The sequence below is a fragment of the Psammomys obesus genome, unplaced genomic scaffold, assembly GCF_907164565.1.
Source record: "Psammomys obesus unplaced genomic scaffold, mPsaObe1.curated_primary_1811, whole genome shotgun sequence".
In the NCBI taxonomy this organism is placed as follows: Eukaryota; Metazoa; Chordata; class Mammalia; order Rodentia; family Muridae; genus Psammomys; species Psammomys obesus.
This window is the reverse complement of record NW_026585797.1, coordinates 21,872,372-21,888,284: the sequence shown is the minus strand read 5'-3', so window position 1 is coordinate 21,888,284 and position 15,913 is coordinate 21,872,372. Positions and strand designations below refer to the sequence as shown.

Genomic DNA, 15,913 nt, shown 5'->3' with positions numbered 1-15,913 from the left:
AGCACCCCACTTTGGGCTGGCGCCTGAGCACCCACTGGACTAGGGTCTTTTTCCAGGGATTGTTTGGGTGACCTAAGGTCAGTCCAATCACTTCCTGCACACAGGGGTTTTCTCTACACTGGAAATCCCAGTCTCTGGTGTTGTGGGACCCACAATTCAGTCTGGGACAGTGATTAGAGCATGCTGGCAGAGCGTGTGGCTCTGGGCTGGTGCCTGAGCACCTGGCGGGACCCAGGAATTATTCTGCGGTTTAGCTGGGTGACTTGAAGCTGATTGAATCCCACACCGTGGGGTATCCTCTCACCTGGGAGACACAATCACTGGTGTTTTAGGGCCCAGAGTTCTGTCTGCTGGTCACTGTGCAAATCCTGCTGTGCTGCTGGTCCTCCTGGTGCTGCCATCTTGGATCCCCCTATGTCTTTTATTTTTTCTTTTTATTTTTTTTTTTACTTTTACCTGCATTTATTTTATGCTGAATTTATTCCCATGCCATCGGTTTTTGTTTCTTCAGTTTCTTCTGGGACATTTTTTTTTCTTCTGTGCAGCTTCCTTTTCTGGCTTTGGAACAATTTGTTCCTTTTCAGTGAGGATCATCTCAGCGTGGCAGGGAGAGTCATGCATGGGTTAATCCAGCCATGAGCTCTGTGAGTTCAGCGGTGCATCTTATGTGCCTTGTTCCCCTGGATATGTTCACTGACTAGAGAATCTACATCTAAGCCCTTAAGTTCAGCATTACTCTCCGCATTTTTAAGCCTGTGCAGCAAAAATCTAGCACTGTTTTTTGTCCACTGACCCTGGGTCCAGCCCCACTCTTTGGCCTGGGTACACCTCCTGACTCCAACATCATACCGCAGAATGGCACACACTGCCTCTTTAAAGGGACATCTTCCAGATGCTTGGTGGCTTTTCACATATGCCTACCCTTGAACACCTGGGCAGTTTCCCGGGTGTTCTTAAAGTGAACACGAACATTTGAACCTCTTGGTTTGCATGATTTTGTAGAGTTTTCTGGGTCAAGAGAATAGCTAACCATCTTCACGGTTCCCCTCTGGCTGCTTTCAGGGAGAGTGGACAATGACATTTTCAAAGGGACTAACGCGAAAGATGAGTCTGGATTACTTTCCCTCATTTTCCTCACAGAGAGCAGTCACCATTTACCAGAGTGCTCCCAAGCTTAAAATAAAAACAGATTTTTTTCAGCCTCCCTAGCTCCCTCCCTCCCTCCAGAGCTCCTTCCCTCCAGACCTCTCTCCCTTTTTTTCCTTCCATTGTTTTCAGTCTGTTCCTTGATCATAACATAGTTAATTCTTAGGCTCTCTGAGACTGTGTTTAGTTTACATAATTGTGTTTGGTGTTTAAACGCCTTTTGCTCCACATACAGCCCACATCTTGCTGTTGGTTTTCCAGGAGATCTGAATACAGGATCTGAATAGCAGGAAACCCACAGCTCTGCTAATTTTTGATTTCACAGTAACCCGATACTCCAGAGGTGCACACAGTCCCTGAAATGTTTGTTGAGTGCCACTGACAGAGAATTAAACAACCACCCATTTTGGTGTTTGCTCTTTTATTTGATCTGCTTTCCTTTGGGTCTAAGGAGAATAGATTAAGAGAAAATTGGAGAAGACCTTCCATCTTCTGGGATTTAGCCTTGCCAGAGTGGTAGAATACTAAGGAGAGAACTTTCGCTATAAGCAATATGTCTAATCTTAACCAGTATGGGGACCATTGACACACTAGCTACAGTCAAGAGAGAGCACTGTCTGGAGAGACAGGAAATGCTAAGGCTGTCCTGTCATGGCTTTATCATGACACAGAACTCTGTGACACCCCAGTGCTGTAACCTACCCAGAGTTATCTCTCCATTTTATGACAAAAGTTTAAGAAATTAAAATTCCTAGTGTGGAAAGTATAGTAAGTGTTTAAGAAGCATTTCGAGAGGAGTTATAGTTGCACACTGAATGGGGACTTCGGCTTCTCCCACATTAGTGATATGTAAAACCAAGGGCTATCAGTCCTAGGCACCATGGGAAATACATGGAACCTATGCAGTCAGCCCTGGAGCTCTAAGTCATCCTTTTTGTATTTTTACTTCATATGCTCACCTTAACTAAAGGCTCATTTAAATATTTGCTGGATAAAATGGGTGAATTAAGTAAATTATCATGAATAAAGTATGGGTTATTTAAATTAGTAGGACTACCAAGATTGGTGGCAAACTAGCCTTTTAAAATTGTCGCTCAGAGCCATTTGAGATAACTCAATGGATAAGAGCACTTTCACCCAAGCCTGATGAACCGAGTTTAATTCCCAGAGCTTGTGTGGTCGAAGGAGAGGACTGAATCCTACAGGTTGTCTTCCGTGCATACATGTACATGTAGTGTGTACATAGACACACTACACACACACAAACACACTAGGTACACATAAACACACTGCATACACACACGATTCATACATACATACACACAGAGACATGTACACACATACACAGACACATACATAGGCAGACACACATATAGAGACACATAGATATACTCACACACATAGAGACACACATACATAGACATACACACAGACACAAAGAGAAGCACAGACATAGACACATACAGAGAAACACACACACACACACATTTACACACAGTAAAACAAAGGTCACCGAAGAGTTCATTAAACAGATAGTACCTATGATCCAGAGACTCCCCTGCAGGTGTGCATAGCTGGTTAGGGTGTTACATGATCACCATATCCTAAGACAGCTCACATTCACTTACTAGCCACGCTGATGTCAAACAGTGGCTTCAGACATTATTAAACACGGTGAGTTTAATAATGATACGGGTTTAAACCTCCACTGTACTGTATCGATTATTAAGGTTATATTAAGATCCAAATCAAATGGATGGTTACTTATTTATTTTAAAGTGGTCAGCCAGTAACCTTGTTTTTGAAACCATCTCCACAGCTGGAAATGGTGGCACACACCCGTAATGTCTGGACCCGTGGTGCAGAAGCAGAAGAATAAGTGCCAAACTATGCTGGCTGCAGAGCAAAGCCCCATCTCAACAGAAAAACCAAACCAAACAACCCTCCTGTCACTCACATACAATCTCAAGTCCAAGAAACACTGCTGGGAGACGACACCTCTGATGCTTGTAATAAGCTGACCCTACTTTAGGGAACACAGAGGCAAACAAACAATCCACTCTGTACCCTGCAGTAATTATTGCGGAAGTAACCACAGTGGAAAAGGGCACATTGCCTGCTCCCGCTTAGACGTTCTGACACTTGTTCTAGACTAAGTAGAAGCAGGGGAGAGGCACAGCATAGAAACGGGAAAGAGCATGGAAAGAAATAAAGGAAAGAGATCTGGTGTCTGGTAAAGTTCATGGTTAGTAGAGTTGGAACAAAGAGTACATAAGAATGAATGGTGGCATAGACGCTCAGCTACAACAAGCAGACTCCAAACTTTGACTTATGAGGCAGTTGGCTCATATGACTGAAGAGTTTTGTTTATAGCTTAAACACCATAGGAAGTAACAAAAATGAAGAGTCGTGTTTTTAAATTACACACTGAAGCATTTGTTAAGGGTCCTTTTGTTAAATGGAAAACTCAGCTTTGTGTTATTAAATACTGTGATTTTAAGCCAAGAGAGTAAACTGATCTAACATTTAAATGTTGATCAAATCTAACTGCTGTTGATAGCTCTCTTATTTTAGGTTGAGCATAAATAATTATTGGCTGCATCAAACTTATAATATGAAAAAGATCTAGATAGTTTATTTTTTCCTATATTTAATATGGGAATCTATATTGGCTAGGAGGGTCAACAAAAGATTAGTTAAAAAAATTCATTATACCAAAACTGGTGAGAAATTGAAAGAAATGGGAGAATAGTAAGCACTCAAATATGATACTGTGAAGGTACAAGGCGATTGTAAAAAATGTCAAGGAGAGCAGGCCGCCGGCTCATTCATAAGCTCCATAAAAGTCAGTAGTGAAAGATGGCTCTGGAAATGCCATTTGGAATTAGATCATAGGCGGCTTTGAACACAAAGTATTGGTGGAGACTGAGTTCGAAGGGCATTTCTAGCAATGGAGAAGAAACGGAGTAGGGAGCGGACACTGATGAACAGGAAGAGTTCACATGAGCAATTCAGTGAAGCGGAGGATGATTACCGAACCCTCTGCCCCAGCGTCTACTCTTAGAACTTGACTGAGCAGAGACTGGAAAAAAGAAAACATAAAAGTAGCCAGGGAGATGGTGTTTGCAGGTTCCTTCAAAAGCTATCTGATGAACAACCACAAAAGAGAAGGGCTGTATTCATCCCTCAGGGATCTGAAGGGGTGAAGATCTAAGCAGTTAGAAGGGGAAGGTGGGGTACAATCAACCTTGATATCTAAACAGAATGAATTAACTATTATGCTTATGGCATATCTTTTATTTTTTTATTTTTTATGGGTCTGTATATCTTTTATTTTTATTGTTCTATGACTGCATATGTGTTTGATCAAATCCATCACCCTTTCTCTCCCACATACCCCCACTTTCCCATCCATCTCAGGTGTCTTTTTGTTAACCTAGTGTGTCTACTTAGAGCTACCAGTATATGCATAGATATGGGGCCATCCACTAGAGCTAGGGTAACCTATCAGAGTCTGCATTCCTAAGAATGCAGAAAGGTAAGCTGATTCCTAAGAATGCAGAAAGAAAGCTGATTTTTCTTCCCCTCCTACAACAGCTATTATTGGCAATAAATCCTTAGAGGCATGACTCCATGAGTCCACCTCCATCCCTAGCTTAATTTTAAAGAATTATATCTTTATATGTGGCCCTTCTTTTTTGTCTCTTAAATGCTCTGAGCTTCCTGTCTTAGGTATTCTATATCCTATATCAATCTTTATCCATCCCTTTCTATTTATCTTTATAACACTAATGTCATGATTACCTAAGATGACACACTATTTTATTAATGCATGTTCTCCCTTCTGTGTTCGTTATCTCTCAATTGCTGTGGCAGAACAAACAAAAAATAAGGAATTAATAAGGAAAAGGTTATTTAGGTATCAACTGTCAGAGGTCAGGGTTCATGCCCACTTGCTCCACTGTTTGTGGCCTATGGAGGGCAGAGCATCTTGGAAGGAAGGTTACAGTAGGCGTATGGTGACCATAAGATGGCGAGAAAGGGACAAAGAGAAAGAGAGAAAAAGAGAGATAAACAGAGACAGAGAGATAGAGACTCACCTGCTAAATAGTTCACTCTCTTGCATTAGTGGTACCTTTGGCCTTTGTTGAACGTTTCAGATCCATACCATAATACTCTTCCAGAGGAGTCATGAGAAATATATCTTTATTCTGATTATATCCCCACAGCCCTAAATGGTGCTCATCACAAATACAAGGACACACTTTCATTAATCAATGAGAAGAACATCATAAAGCATAGAGAAATCAATGTTTTCTCTGATTTCCCAGAGCTCATATCTCCATATTTCCTTGTTTCCAAGCTAGAGTCCATCATCTAATCTGAAAAATCAGCCACCTTTAACACTTCTTTACACTCTAGGTCATTCACTTTAGTGTGATGAGGAACACAATAACTCTTACATTGCATTTGCCTTTCTAAACTGACCCAGTTAGAACTTTAATGACATACTGTAGAGGAATGTTAATTCGGAACATGGCTGTTCTGACAAGAGATCACATCCAATGATCTTCTAGGTCTGTGTGATCCAGCTGGAATACAAACATGCCTCTAATCTGAGAGGCAGACAAGCAGATCTGAGTTGAAGGTCAGTCTGGCATAGAGCAAGTTTCAGGTAAAGAAAAGCTTAGGTCCAGGCATGGTGGTACATGCCTTTAATCCCAAACAATGAAAGTAGAAGGAAACACTCATATTTGAAAGTGATGTCTAATTGAGTGGCAGAAACAGTGATGAATCAGAGAAAGACTTGACAGAATAGGATATGCCCAACTTCCAAGAGAAAGAGAAAAGGGAAGCTACTTAAGAAGCAACACAGAGAATGAGAAGTTTTATTGGGACAGTAATAGAGAAATGGGTTGCAGAGAGATAACTTAGGTAAAGATTGAATGATGCAGAAAATGAGAAGGAACCAGATTAGAGAAGACTGCTGGAGTTAATTTGAGACCAAGCAGAATGATTCAGAGGCCAAGAGAAAAGCCAGACTGAATAAGTCAGTTGGGAGAGGAGTTTAAACCAGAAGAGATGAGTTGAACCAGCCAGCCCAGAGCTCAGAAAGAACAAGAAAGAGTGAGCTTATTCAGCAGTAAGTTCTCAGAGGCTGAAAACATTGTAGGCCTGGGTTAGACTGTACAGAGGCTAGAAGCTTCCAGAACTAGGCCTTGGTTAGCAGAAGGAGGCAGTAATCTTCTGAGATAATGACTAAACCAGGCAAATCGAAGTTCCTTTTACAACATGCTTTCTAGTTTTTTGAAAGTGAAATAGATGTAGCTCTTTGCTTATCACATCCATGGAAATATCTCTTCCTCCTATTGGCATAGTATTTTAAATGACCTTAGTGCATTAATACAAAAGAAGCCACAATAAAAAGAGCTCTTTTGAATTTCTGTGTGCCCTGTACCTTTACATAAGTGCTAGGGGCTGAAGGGCTATTCTGTAAAAAAAAGAAAAAAAAATTCGGACCCTTGGAAGCAAAGATGTGGCTAGAACTTCGACCGCATTTGTTGTCACGAAACAGGCAAAGACAAAGCAAATACTCCACTGAATCTTACTGTTTGAGTACCTCAAACAGCTCTGTCACAACACAGCCACAAGGAAGCTCTTAGGTGAACCAGGGAGAGAGTGATGCATAAGACTATTTGTGTAGGATTCACACTGCAGTGAAGAAGAGGTTCGTGGCACCAGTGAACAAGTGTATGAAATGGCCGGAGGCCTGGACACGTGAGATAATGTGCATGGTAAAGGTTTGTTGCAGATGCATGAGCTGCAACCTGTGCTATGATTCTTCATAACACATTTTGCGCACTGTCAGCAGGCTGTATTTTCGGAGGTCCCTGTATGAACATCGTGATGTGTTTGTTTCTTGGGTGTCTAGTAACAAACCTGCGCTTTTTAGACCCTCCCCCCGCCCTGCCACAAAGAAACAGCCATTTATGTTTTTATAATTGGTGACTCTCCCATAGAATAAAATTCAGAGGAGCTTCAGAAGGTGATGGGGTTGACAAGGCGCTTCCAACACAAGCCTGCAGAGCTGAGTTTCGATCCCCAGCACTCATGTAAAAGCCTTATGCAGCAGCTGGCTCTGTAGCCCCAGAAGCGGCGGGCTGAGACAGGCAAGTCCCCGAAGCTCCTCAGGTAGTCTGCATAACAAATCCTTGAGCTCTGTGTTCAGGAGAGGGTGCCTGATGTCAACACATGCACACACACATATGTGTACACGCACCTACTTGCAGACAGGCACTTACCCACCTAAACACGTACACGCACACACACAAAGACAAACACTCAGAGGCACACTTACACGCTCACAATCACACACTCACACATTCACACACATACACGCTCACATGTGTCTTCACACCAATTACATACACTTACACACACTCCCACTCCCAATCACACACATACTCACGCATTCACACACTTATACACACCTACACCCATATTTGCAACACTCACATACACTCACACACACTCACACACACTCACACACAGATACTCAAAAATCACACGCACACACAGACAGTAATACAGATAAGAGAGAACTAAGGCCAAAATCATCGCTATAATGGTTAACAATCACACAGCATTTCTGCATGCCTGGCAGTTTTAAGCCAAGTCCTTCCTATCTAATTTCACAGAAGCCCGAGTTCTTGTTACAGCGCTAGTTCTGAGTCAGTACTTCCCAGAAAAAAGAAAAAAAAATGAGCTGGTGCATTCTTAACGAGGCTCCTGTTGAGGCCCAGGCTGCTGCAGAGTGAGCCGCCACGCTTTGAGCAGTGAGGAGCTCTGCTGTGTTGCTTGCTCAGAGGTGGTACATCATTAAGCCGGGATTCACTTCAGGCAAGCTTCTGCTGAGTACGCACGTAATGGTCAGGACGAACATGGCTGTTGCTCCAGGTAGACAGTCAGGAAATGGAAAGAGGAGCAGAGCCGAGGGACTGAAGAACAGGCGGTAGTGGGAACTGGGTGCATGGTCAAGAGGTGGGTAGTAAGGTTAGGAAAAGGAGGAATGAAATCAGCACGCACTCTGTGCAAACGAGATACCGTGATTTCTATACGAAGAGATGGTCCTTTCCCAGCTCGACCCTTTAGGTGTATCACAGTTACACATTAAAACTTGTGTTTATTTTATACATGTGTGTGTGTGTCCCACATGCATGCTAGAGCTCAGGGAGGTCACTAGGGGCGTTAGACCCCTTGGAACTGTAGTTATAGGTGGTTGTGAGCCACTGTGCTGTTGCTAGGACCCAAACTTCAATCCTCTGCAAGTGTTCTTAGCTGAACTATCTCTCCGGTCCCACACCCACAGCATTACACTTTTAACTGCGCTGTGCTGCCTGAGGTTCCTAAGGGAGGCCGGTTAACGTCTTAGTCCCTTCCGGATGCTACCACAAAATACCAGAGCTGAAATAAATGTATGACATACAGTCCAGGGGACAGGGGCTAAACAATACAATATCAAGGTGCTAGAGAACTGCTGACTCGTGACAACCTGTTTCTTTGCTCACAAACTCACCTTTTTGCTGTGTCGTTACATGGCAGAAGGGTGAATGAGCTCCTTTGGGTCTCTTTTATAGGGGCGCTGGCCCCATTTATAAGGTTTTCGTTGCATGCTGTCATCCCTTCTAAGGGCCTTACATCCTAATGCTAATACATTGGAGTGTTGAATTTCAGCATAGAAATTTGATGGAGGCACAAGCGCTAAGACCAGAGCAATGCAGTGACTCCGTTTCCCGCTCATTTCAAGCTGATGAACACGGGATCCGTAGACTCAAAGGGTCATAGTCTGCTCTTCACATCCTGAAAAACTACATGAATGAAAATATCATTCGTTTCTATGTGAAAACATAGAAACCAACATTTTGCTTTTCTTAAACATGTAGGGAAGATGAGGATTGGAAGGATATGCTTGAGTCTGGAGTACAAAGAAAAGAGCAGGCAAAAGCAAGCACCACATAGAGGCGTGGGCAATAATTCTCTCCCGTTGGTTTTCCTTGTCCAGGCCAGGAATGGGGTTCATGGAGCTTTGAGACAAGCCGTAAATCCCGCAGAGGAGTTAGTCTGTTCTCACCTTATGAAATAATCCATTAGGTTTATTCTTTCAGGCGAGAGTTTCTTTCTTTTTGGTGAAAAGTGTCCTCTCTAAACTTCCTTAAAAACCCCACCTTTTGAATTTCCAAGAATATGTTAATGATCATGACATAACTATTTCTGTGTAGGTTCTGGAACTCACTACCTACTTCCATTTCTTCTGGGACACTAGATGCTGGTCGCACATGTTCAGCGCCTGCATTGTTTATTTGTTGGGTTTGTTTGTTTGTTTTATAATACTTTTTATTTTTAAATAATTTTATACATTCACTTGTATCCCAGCTGTAGTCCTCTCCCTCTTTCCCTTCCCAATCCTCCCCTCCCTCTCTCATCTCCTCCCTGCCCCCTTCCAAGTCCACTGAGAGGGGGCGTCCTTCTCTCCTTCCATCCAGCCGTAGCTTATCAGGTATATTCAGGATGGTTGCAATGTTCTTATCTGTGGCCTAACAAGGCTGCTCCTCCCTCGGGGAAGGGGGGAGGGCTCAATGAGCCAGGCATTGAGTTCATGTCAGAAACAATTCCTGTCCCCCTTACTAGGGAACCCACTTGGATACTGAGCTACAATGGGCTATGTCTGGGCAGGGGTTATAGGTTATCTCCATGCATGGTCATTGGTTGGATAAACAGTCCCAGAGATGACCCCTGTGCCCAGATATATTTGGACCTTGTGGGGTTCCCTGTCCCCTCTAGGTTATACTATTTCCTCCTTCCTTCATATGATTCCCTACACTCTGCTGAAGGCTTGGTTATGCGTCTCAGCATCTGCTCTGATACACTGCTAGCTAGAGTCTTTCAGGTGCCTTCTGTGGTAGGCTACTGTCCTGTTACTTGTTTTCTCCTTCTTCCAATGTCCATGCCATTTTTCTTTCTAGATGAGGATTGATCATCTTATCCCTGGTCCTCTTTCTTGTTTATCTTCTTTAGGTGTGCAGATTTTAGTATGTTTATCCTATCTTATAGGTCTAGTACCCACTTATAAGTGAGTATATACCATGTGTGTCTTTCTGCTTTTGGGATACCTCACTCAGAATGATTTTTTCTAGATCCCACCATTTGCCTGCAAAATTCATGATTTCCTTATTTTTAATTGCTGAGTAGTATTCCATTGTGTAAAAGTACTACAATTTCCGTATCCACTCCTCTGTTGATGCAGCGCCTGCGTTGTACTTTAGACAGCTATCCCACTTTGCTTTACCAGTTCTTTTAATTCTCTAGCAACTATTGTATTGCTTTTTTTTTGCTGGGATGACTTTCTCAAATGGGAAGGAAAAATGACCTGCATATGCTCTATGTTGAAGAAATCTTAAGAGAACTGAGGGGGTAAGTTATATCACTGTCATCTAGCCAAACTGTTGATACCATATGCTTTGTTTGAGAACCTTTTTCTTTTCAGACAGCTCAGGAGAAATAAGAATACACAGTAGAAAAGTATTTCACCCACATGCTGTTGTGATGTCTTTTTCTTCCCTTGCCACAGAAAAAGAAGGAGGCTATTGAAAGTGGCAAACAGCAAATAGAGAACACTCTGAAGGAGAGCAATGGCTTACTTGATGAAGCCAACCGACTAGCAGATGAAATCAACTCCGTCATAGATGTGAGTATTCAATAAAGCCCAGAATGGAGAGAAAAATGACAAGGACACAGCTCCTTCATACACTGGTAATGGAGCTCAGTAACTGAAACAAGAGCTTCCATTCATTTTTCGTGTGGGAATACATGACGGTGGCATAATGTTGTAGACATACGCACCTATTGGCAACGATTGGAACCTAACATTATTCTCTTACTATAATATAACTGGCCTTTAGGACACTCATTTATGAAAGCTTGTCTCTGTTCTTGTTGATTTTTGTTTGTTTGTTTTTAAATTATGGTGACCAGATCATTCCTTGTTGTCCTAGGCCAACACTCGGCATAAAACATTCCTTAAAAGAGAAACAAGTATCTGCATACAAACTTTGGCATAGTGCCTCATGAATGGTATTGTGCAGAACAGGGACAAAAATAAACTGAAAGGTCACAATGATTGCCATTTGTTCATTTGTTGCTATGAAAGTTGTGTCTTTCTCTTAAGTAACGGCTTTTATTCTCCAATTTTCTTTTTTGCTAGAAGATAAAAAGTTTTTTTTAAAGTCAAAAACCTTAGCATGTGTGGTTTGTGTGTCCTAGAGAAATTAACAAGTTCAAGGAGGCCTGAATTGCTCCTAATGCTGTCTCTTCTCTCTCCATATCAGTACGTCGAAGACATTAAAACCAAGTTGCCACCAATGTCCGAGGAGCTTAGTGACAAAATAGATGACCTCTCCCAGGAAATAAAGGACAGGAAGCTTGCTGAGAAGGTTTTCCGGGCTGAGAGTCACGCCGCTCAGCTGAACGATTCATCTGCTGTGCTGGATGGGTATGGCACGTGCTTTGGAAATGTCTGCATGGCTTGACACTCATCCAAAAGTTTAGACAAGCAGAAAGGGTAGAAAATCTCTTTCAAGACTTGGTTTCTGTAATTATGAACAAAAGAGCTGCATGGCTTTTCTATGGAAAATCCTAATTAGGAGAATGTAGGCAAAGATCTCCTGAAAAAGCATCAAAAGTTCCAGTTGAAAGTGAATTTTGCTATGCCTGGTCAGGAAACGAACACAGCCTCAGGCTACCCTTACAATATTGTGTTTTTTGTTCTTTATTAGAAAGCGCAGGGGTTGTCTTATTAGCATTTTAAATAATACACGAACACATTTTGCTGCAAATTTCAATTTTGTCTTTCTAATGGAATCTGATCACCTCGTCGTTTAAAAGTGCCTCTGAACGTCTATGCTTATACATAGCCTTTCAGTCTCCTTCCTCCAGGAAGATACTATGTACACGTCTCTGAAATAACAGTTCAGAGTTGAGGGTGCACAGCTACAACCCCAGTGCTTGAAAAGTGCTGGCAAGAGGACACAAGGTCAAGGCCAGTGCCTGATTTACATCCCCTACTTAGTTCAGTGGTTCCCCTAACACTGCAACCCTTTAATACTGTTCCTCATGATGCGGTGACCCCAGCCATAAAATCATTTTGTTGCCATTTCATAAGTGTGATTTTGCTGCTGTTGTGAATCATAAGGTAAAAATGTGATATGCAGGAGATCTAAAATGTGCCCTCTGTCAAAGAGTTGTTCCACTTCCTCCCAAGGAGTCATGACCCACAGCTTGAGAACCATTGCTCTATACTTTTGTGACTGGCACAAAAAAAGCATGAGTTAGTCCTCCTACGAATAACTTTCCAAAATAAATCTATTCAATATGCGTTACGTGCAAGTCTGTGTTCTCATCTTTGATAATTGTTGATGCAGAAAGAATGATTGTTTGAAAACTTGGCATCTCATGCACAATTAGTTTTTTTTTCCAAACTTTCCCCAACCTAAAGCAAAGAGTAGTAGATGAATCAGTGGACAGTAATCAGTAGATCCAAGTTCCAAATATCCCATTAGGGGTGTATTAGTCATGATTTGATTTTTCCGTGATCTCTTTACGCTTTCTGGGAAGTGTGCCTACTCAGAAGACATTGTAAAATTCATTTGATTAATGGAATACAAGTGCTCTGGAAACTATAGTGCGCTTCACAAATAGCAGGAAATACTGTTACCCTGCATACACTTGCCTGGTCATATGGTGGCACGAGCTTTAGCAGGTTATTACAGATGTTTATGATACTGCTGGGGGACCAGCAAGATGGCTCAGTGCATGTAGATGCTTGCCACCAAGCCTGAAGACCTGAGTTCAATCCCTGAAACCCACACAGTGCAAGGAGGGAACTGACTCCTTCAAGCTGTGCACAAGTGGATATCTGCATTTGCGCGCACACACACACACACACACACACACACACACACACACACACACACACGGGGAGATTGAGAAGAGGGAAGGCAAGAAAAAGAGAGAGAAACTGAATAAATATGAAAATATCTTAAAAGACACATTTGCTCTATCTCAGAGCAGGCCTTGAGGAGTATAAGTGTAAATGGAATGATACTGCATGATACAACCATTAGACACTTCACTTAGGTTCGGGATTATCCTGGTTAAACTGGCTATGATCCCTTTGCAGCTGAATTTGCTCTGACTTTATTGTTCTTTATTTGAGTGCTAATTCCTCCAACATCCTTTTCTTGGTCTGATCTGACAGAATCCTGGATGAGGCTAAGAACATCTCTTTCAATGCCACTGCAGCCTTCAGAGCTTACAGTAATATTAAGGACTATATTGATGAAGCTGAGAAAGTTGCCAGAGAAGCAAAAGATCTTGCCCAGGAAGCTACAAAACTGGTAAGAAACAGAGTATCATGTGCTAAGAATGGAAGTTGAATTATTTTGTAAAGATTTCTTTCTTTATGTGTATGAGTACTCTATTTGCATGCCCTGCATGACAGAAGAGGGCATAAAATCCCATAATTAGATGGTTGTGAGCCACCAGGTGGGTGCTGGGAATTGAACTCAGGACCTCTGGATGAGCAGCCAGTGCTATTAACTGCTGAGCCATCTCTCCATTCCTAGTTGAATAATTTTTTCATCGTACACTGAGCATGTCACTCATCCTCATCAATGACTATTTCTTACCCCTCCCCTCTATTTGTGTCCTTTGTTTCCAGACAATTTAGAGTAAACTTTAATTTTATATGTACATACATAATTTATATCACTATAGAATCTCTATACCGAGAATCAGAAAAAATAACACCATATTTGTCCTTCTGGGACTGCCTCCAGTTGTATCCATTTTCCCATACACAACTTATTTTCGTTCTTCTTAGAGGCTGAAAAAAACTTCCATTGTGTACAAGAAACACATTCTATATGAGTTTTGTTGAGCTTTCAGCCCTTAGCTTTTTAGGTTTACTATAAATATTTCTTCTTCTTATTATTATTATTACTATTATTTATTACAATTTATTCCTTTGTATTCCAGCTGTGGCTCCCTCCCTCATCTCCTTCCAATTCACCCTCACTCCCTCCTCTCCCCCTAGGCTTCTCCGCTAGTCCACAGGTAGAGGAGGTCCTCCTCCCGGTCTATCTGACCCTAGCCTGTCAGGTCTTATCACGACTGGCTGTGGCCTGGCAAGGCTGCACCAACCCTCCTCCCCAGGGGTTGTGGATCAGAGAAGCTGCCACTGAATTCATGCCAGAGGCAGCCCCTGCTCCCCTTACTAGGGCACGCACTTGGAGACTGAGTCTATGGGCTACATCTGAGTTGGGGTTTTAGGTCCTCTCTATGCATGAACCTTGGTTGGGTATCAGTCTCTGCAGGGCCCCCCCTTTTTATTGGCTCTGTTGGTCTGCTTTTGGACCTCCTGTCCCCTCCAGGTCTTTCTATCTCCCCCTTCTTTCATAAAATTCCATGTAGAAAAATGCAAATAGATCCATATTTATCATCCTGCACAAAATTCAAGTCCAAGTGGATCAAAGAGCTCAACATAAAACCAGACACACTAACACTGTTAGAAGAAAAAGTGGGAAAGAGACTGGAACTCATTGGCACAGGAGACAACTTCCTGAACAGAACACCAACAGCACAGGCTCTAAGAGCAACAATCAATAAATGGGACCTCATGAAACTGAAAAGGGTCTGTAAGGCAAAGGACACTATCGTCAGAACAAACTAACAGCCTACAGACTGGTAAATTTTTTAAAATTAATTTTCAAGCTATAATTTTCAGACTTAAATGAGAAACAAAAAAGCCTAGTAACTTGGAGTAGTTGTCACGAATCATTACTGAAAATTTCATAAAAATTTCAACTACAATGTTTTCGCACTATCTATAACCATAGCAGCAACCCACTACTTACTTTGTCCGAATTTAGCGATCATTGCTCAGTGCCAATCAGATTTGTGTTACAGCTCACCAAATTAAAGGAAGCAAATGTGACACTTGAAACAGAGAACGTTAGTCACTGGTAGTCCACAGGACATCAGTTCTGAAAATTATCCTGAAGAAAACTTTTGCTTTCAGTTGCCGTGGTGTTAATTATATATGAAGTTTTACTGTCAAGTGCACTTTTATAAAACACATCAGATCACGTTTTTAAAGTATATAGACTATTTTTATAAGGTAAAAAAAAAAAAAGCCTCAGTTTTTGTCATTGTTCAAAGTCTGCATGGAACTGCTGTTTTAGACCTTGGAGCTCTAAGTTATCTATGCAACTTGAGGATCTTTATTGCCAGTCATGGCAAGAATTAATTCATCATATGTAGAGCATCATTGTATGAACAATTTCTCTAGCAAGTATCCATCAGACTATCTTAGGAACTGAAGAAATGCTTCATGGGAAATTCCTTGTGAAATACAATGTTTAGAACAATCATTTGGCTTCACAGAGAATCTATAACTACATCAGAAACTTTGGAGGGAAAACGCTTGTTGGATATTTGTGAAAGAAATATACATAAACCATGGTGTGTCAGAGACTGATATTCCCTTTGCTTTGCTTCTGAGTAAAAACATTTTCTTGAATATGAAGGGCATCAGAAGTAATTATCATATTCTTTTGTGGGGACATTTATGGTCATAATGAAACCATCATACACTGTCCACAATTGATACATTACTTGTTTCCTCTGGCATGTGTTTACTAATGCCATATAT

The 15,913-nt window shown here is 41.7% G+C and overlaps 1 protein-coding gene and 1 pseudogene across 1 annotated transcript in view; one reads left to right on the top strand and one right to left on the bottom strand.

Moving 5' to 3' along the window:
* The window catches only part of Lama2 (laminin subunit alpha 2), a 602,337-nt gene that overhangs the window by 471,692 nt on the left and 114,732 nt on the right, over positions 1-15,913 (top strand). Inside the window, exons 38-40 of the mRNA XM_055599236.1 lie at positions 10,775-10,891; positions 11,532-11,695; positions 13,460-13,598. Of these exons, the coding sequence (XP_055455211.1) occupies positions 10,775-10,891; positions 11,532-11,695; positions 13,460-13,598 (420 nt within the window). The remainder of the gene's footprint in view (positions 1-10,774; positions 10,892-11,531; positions 11,696-13,459; positions 13,599-15,913) is intronic.
* LOC129670783 (60S ribosomal protein L17-like) lies at positions 479-1,033 on the bottom strand (annotated as a pseudogene).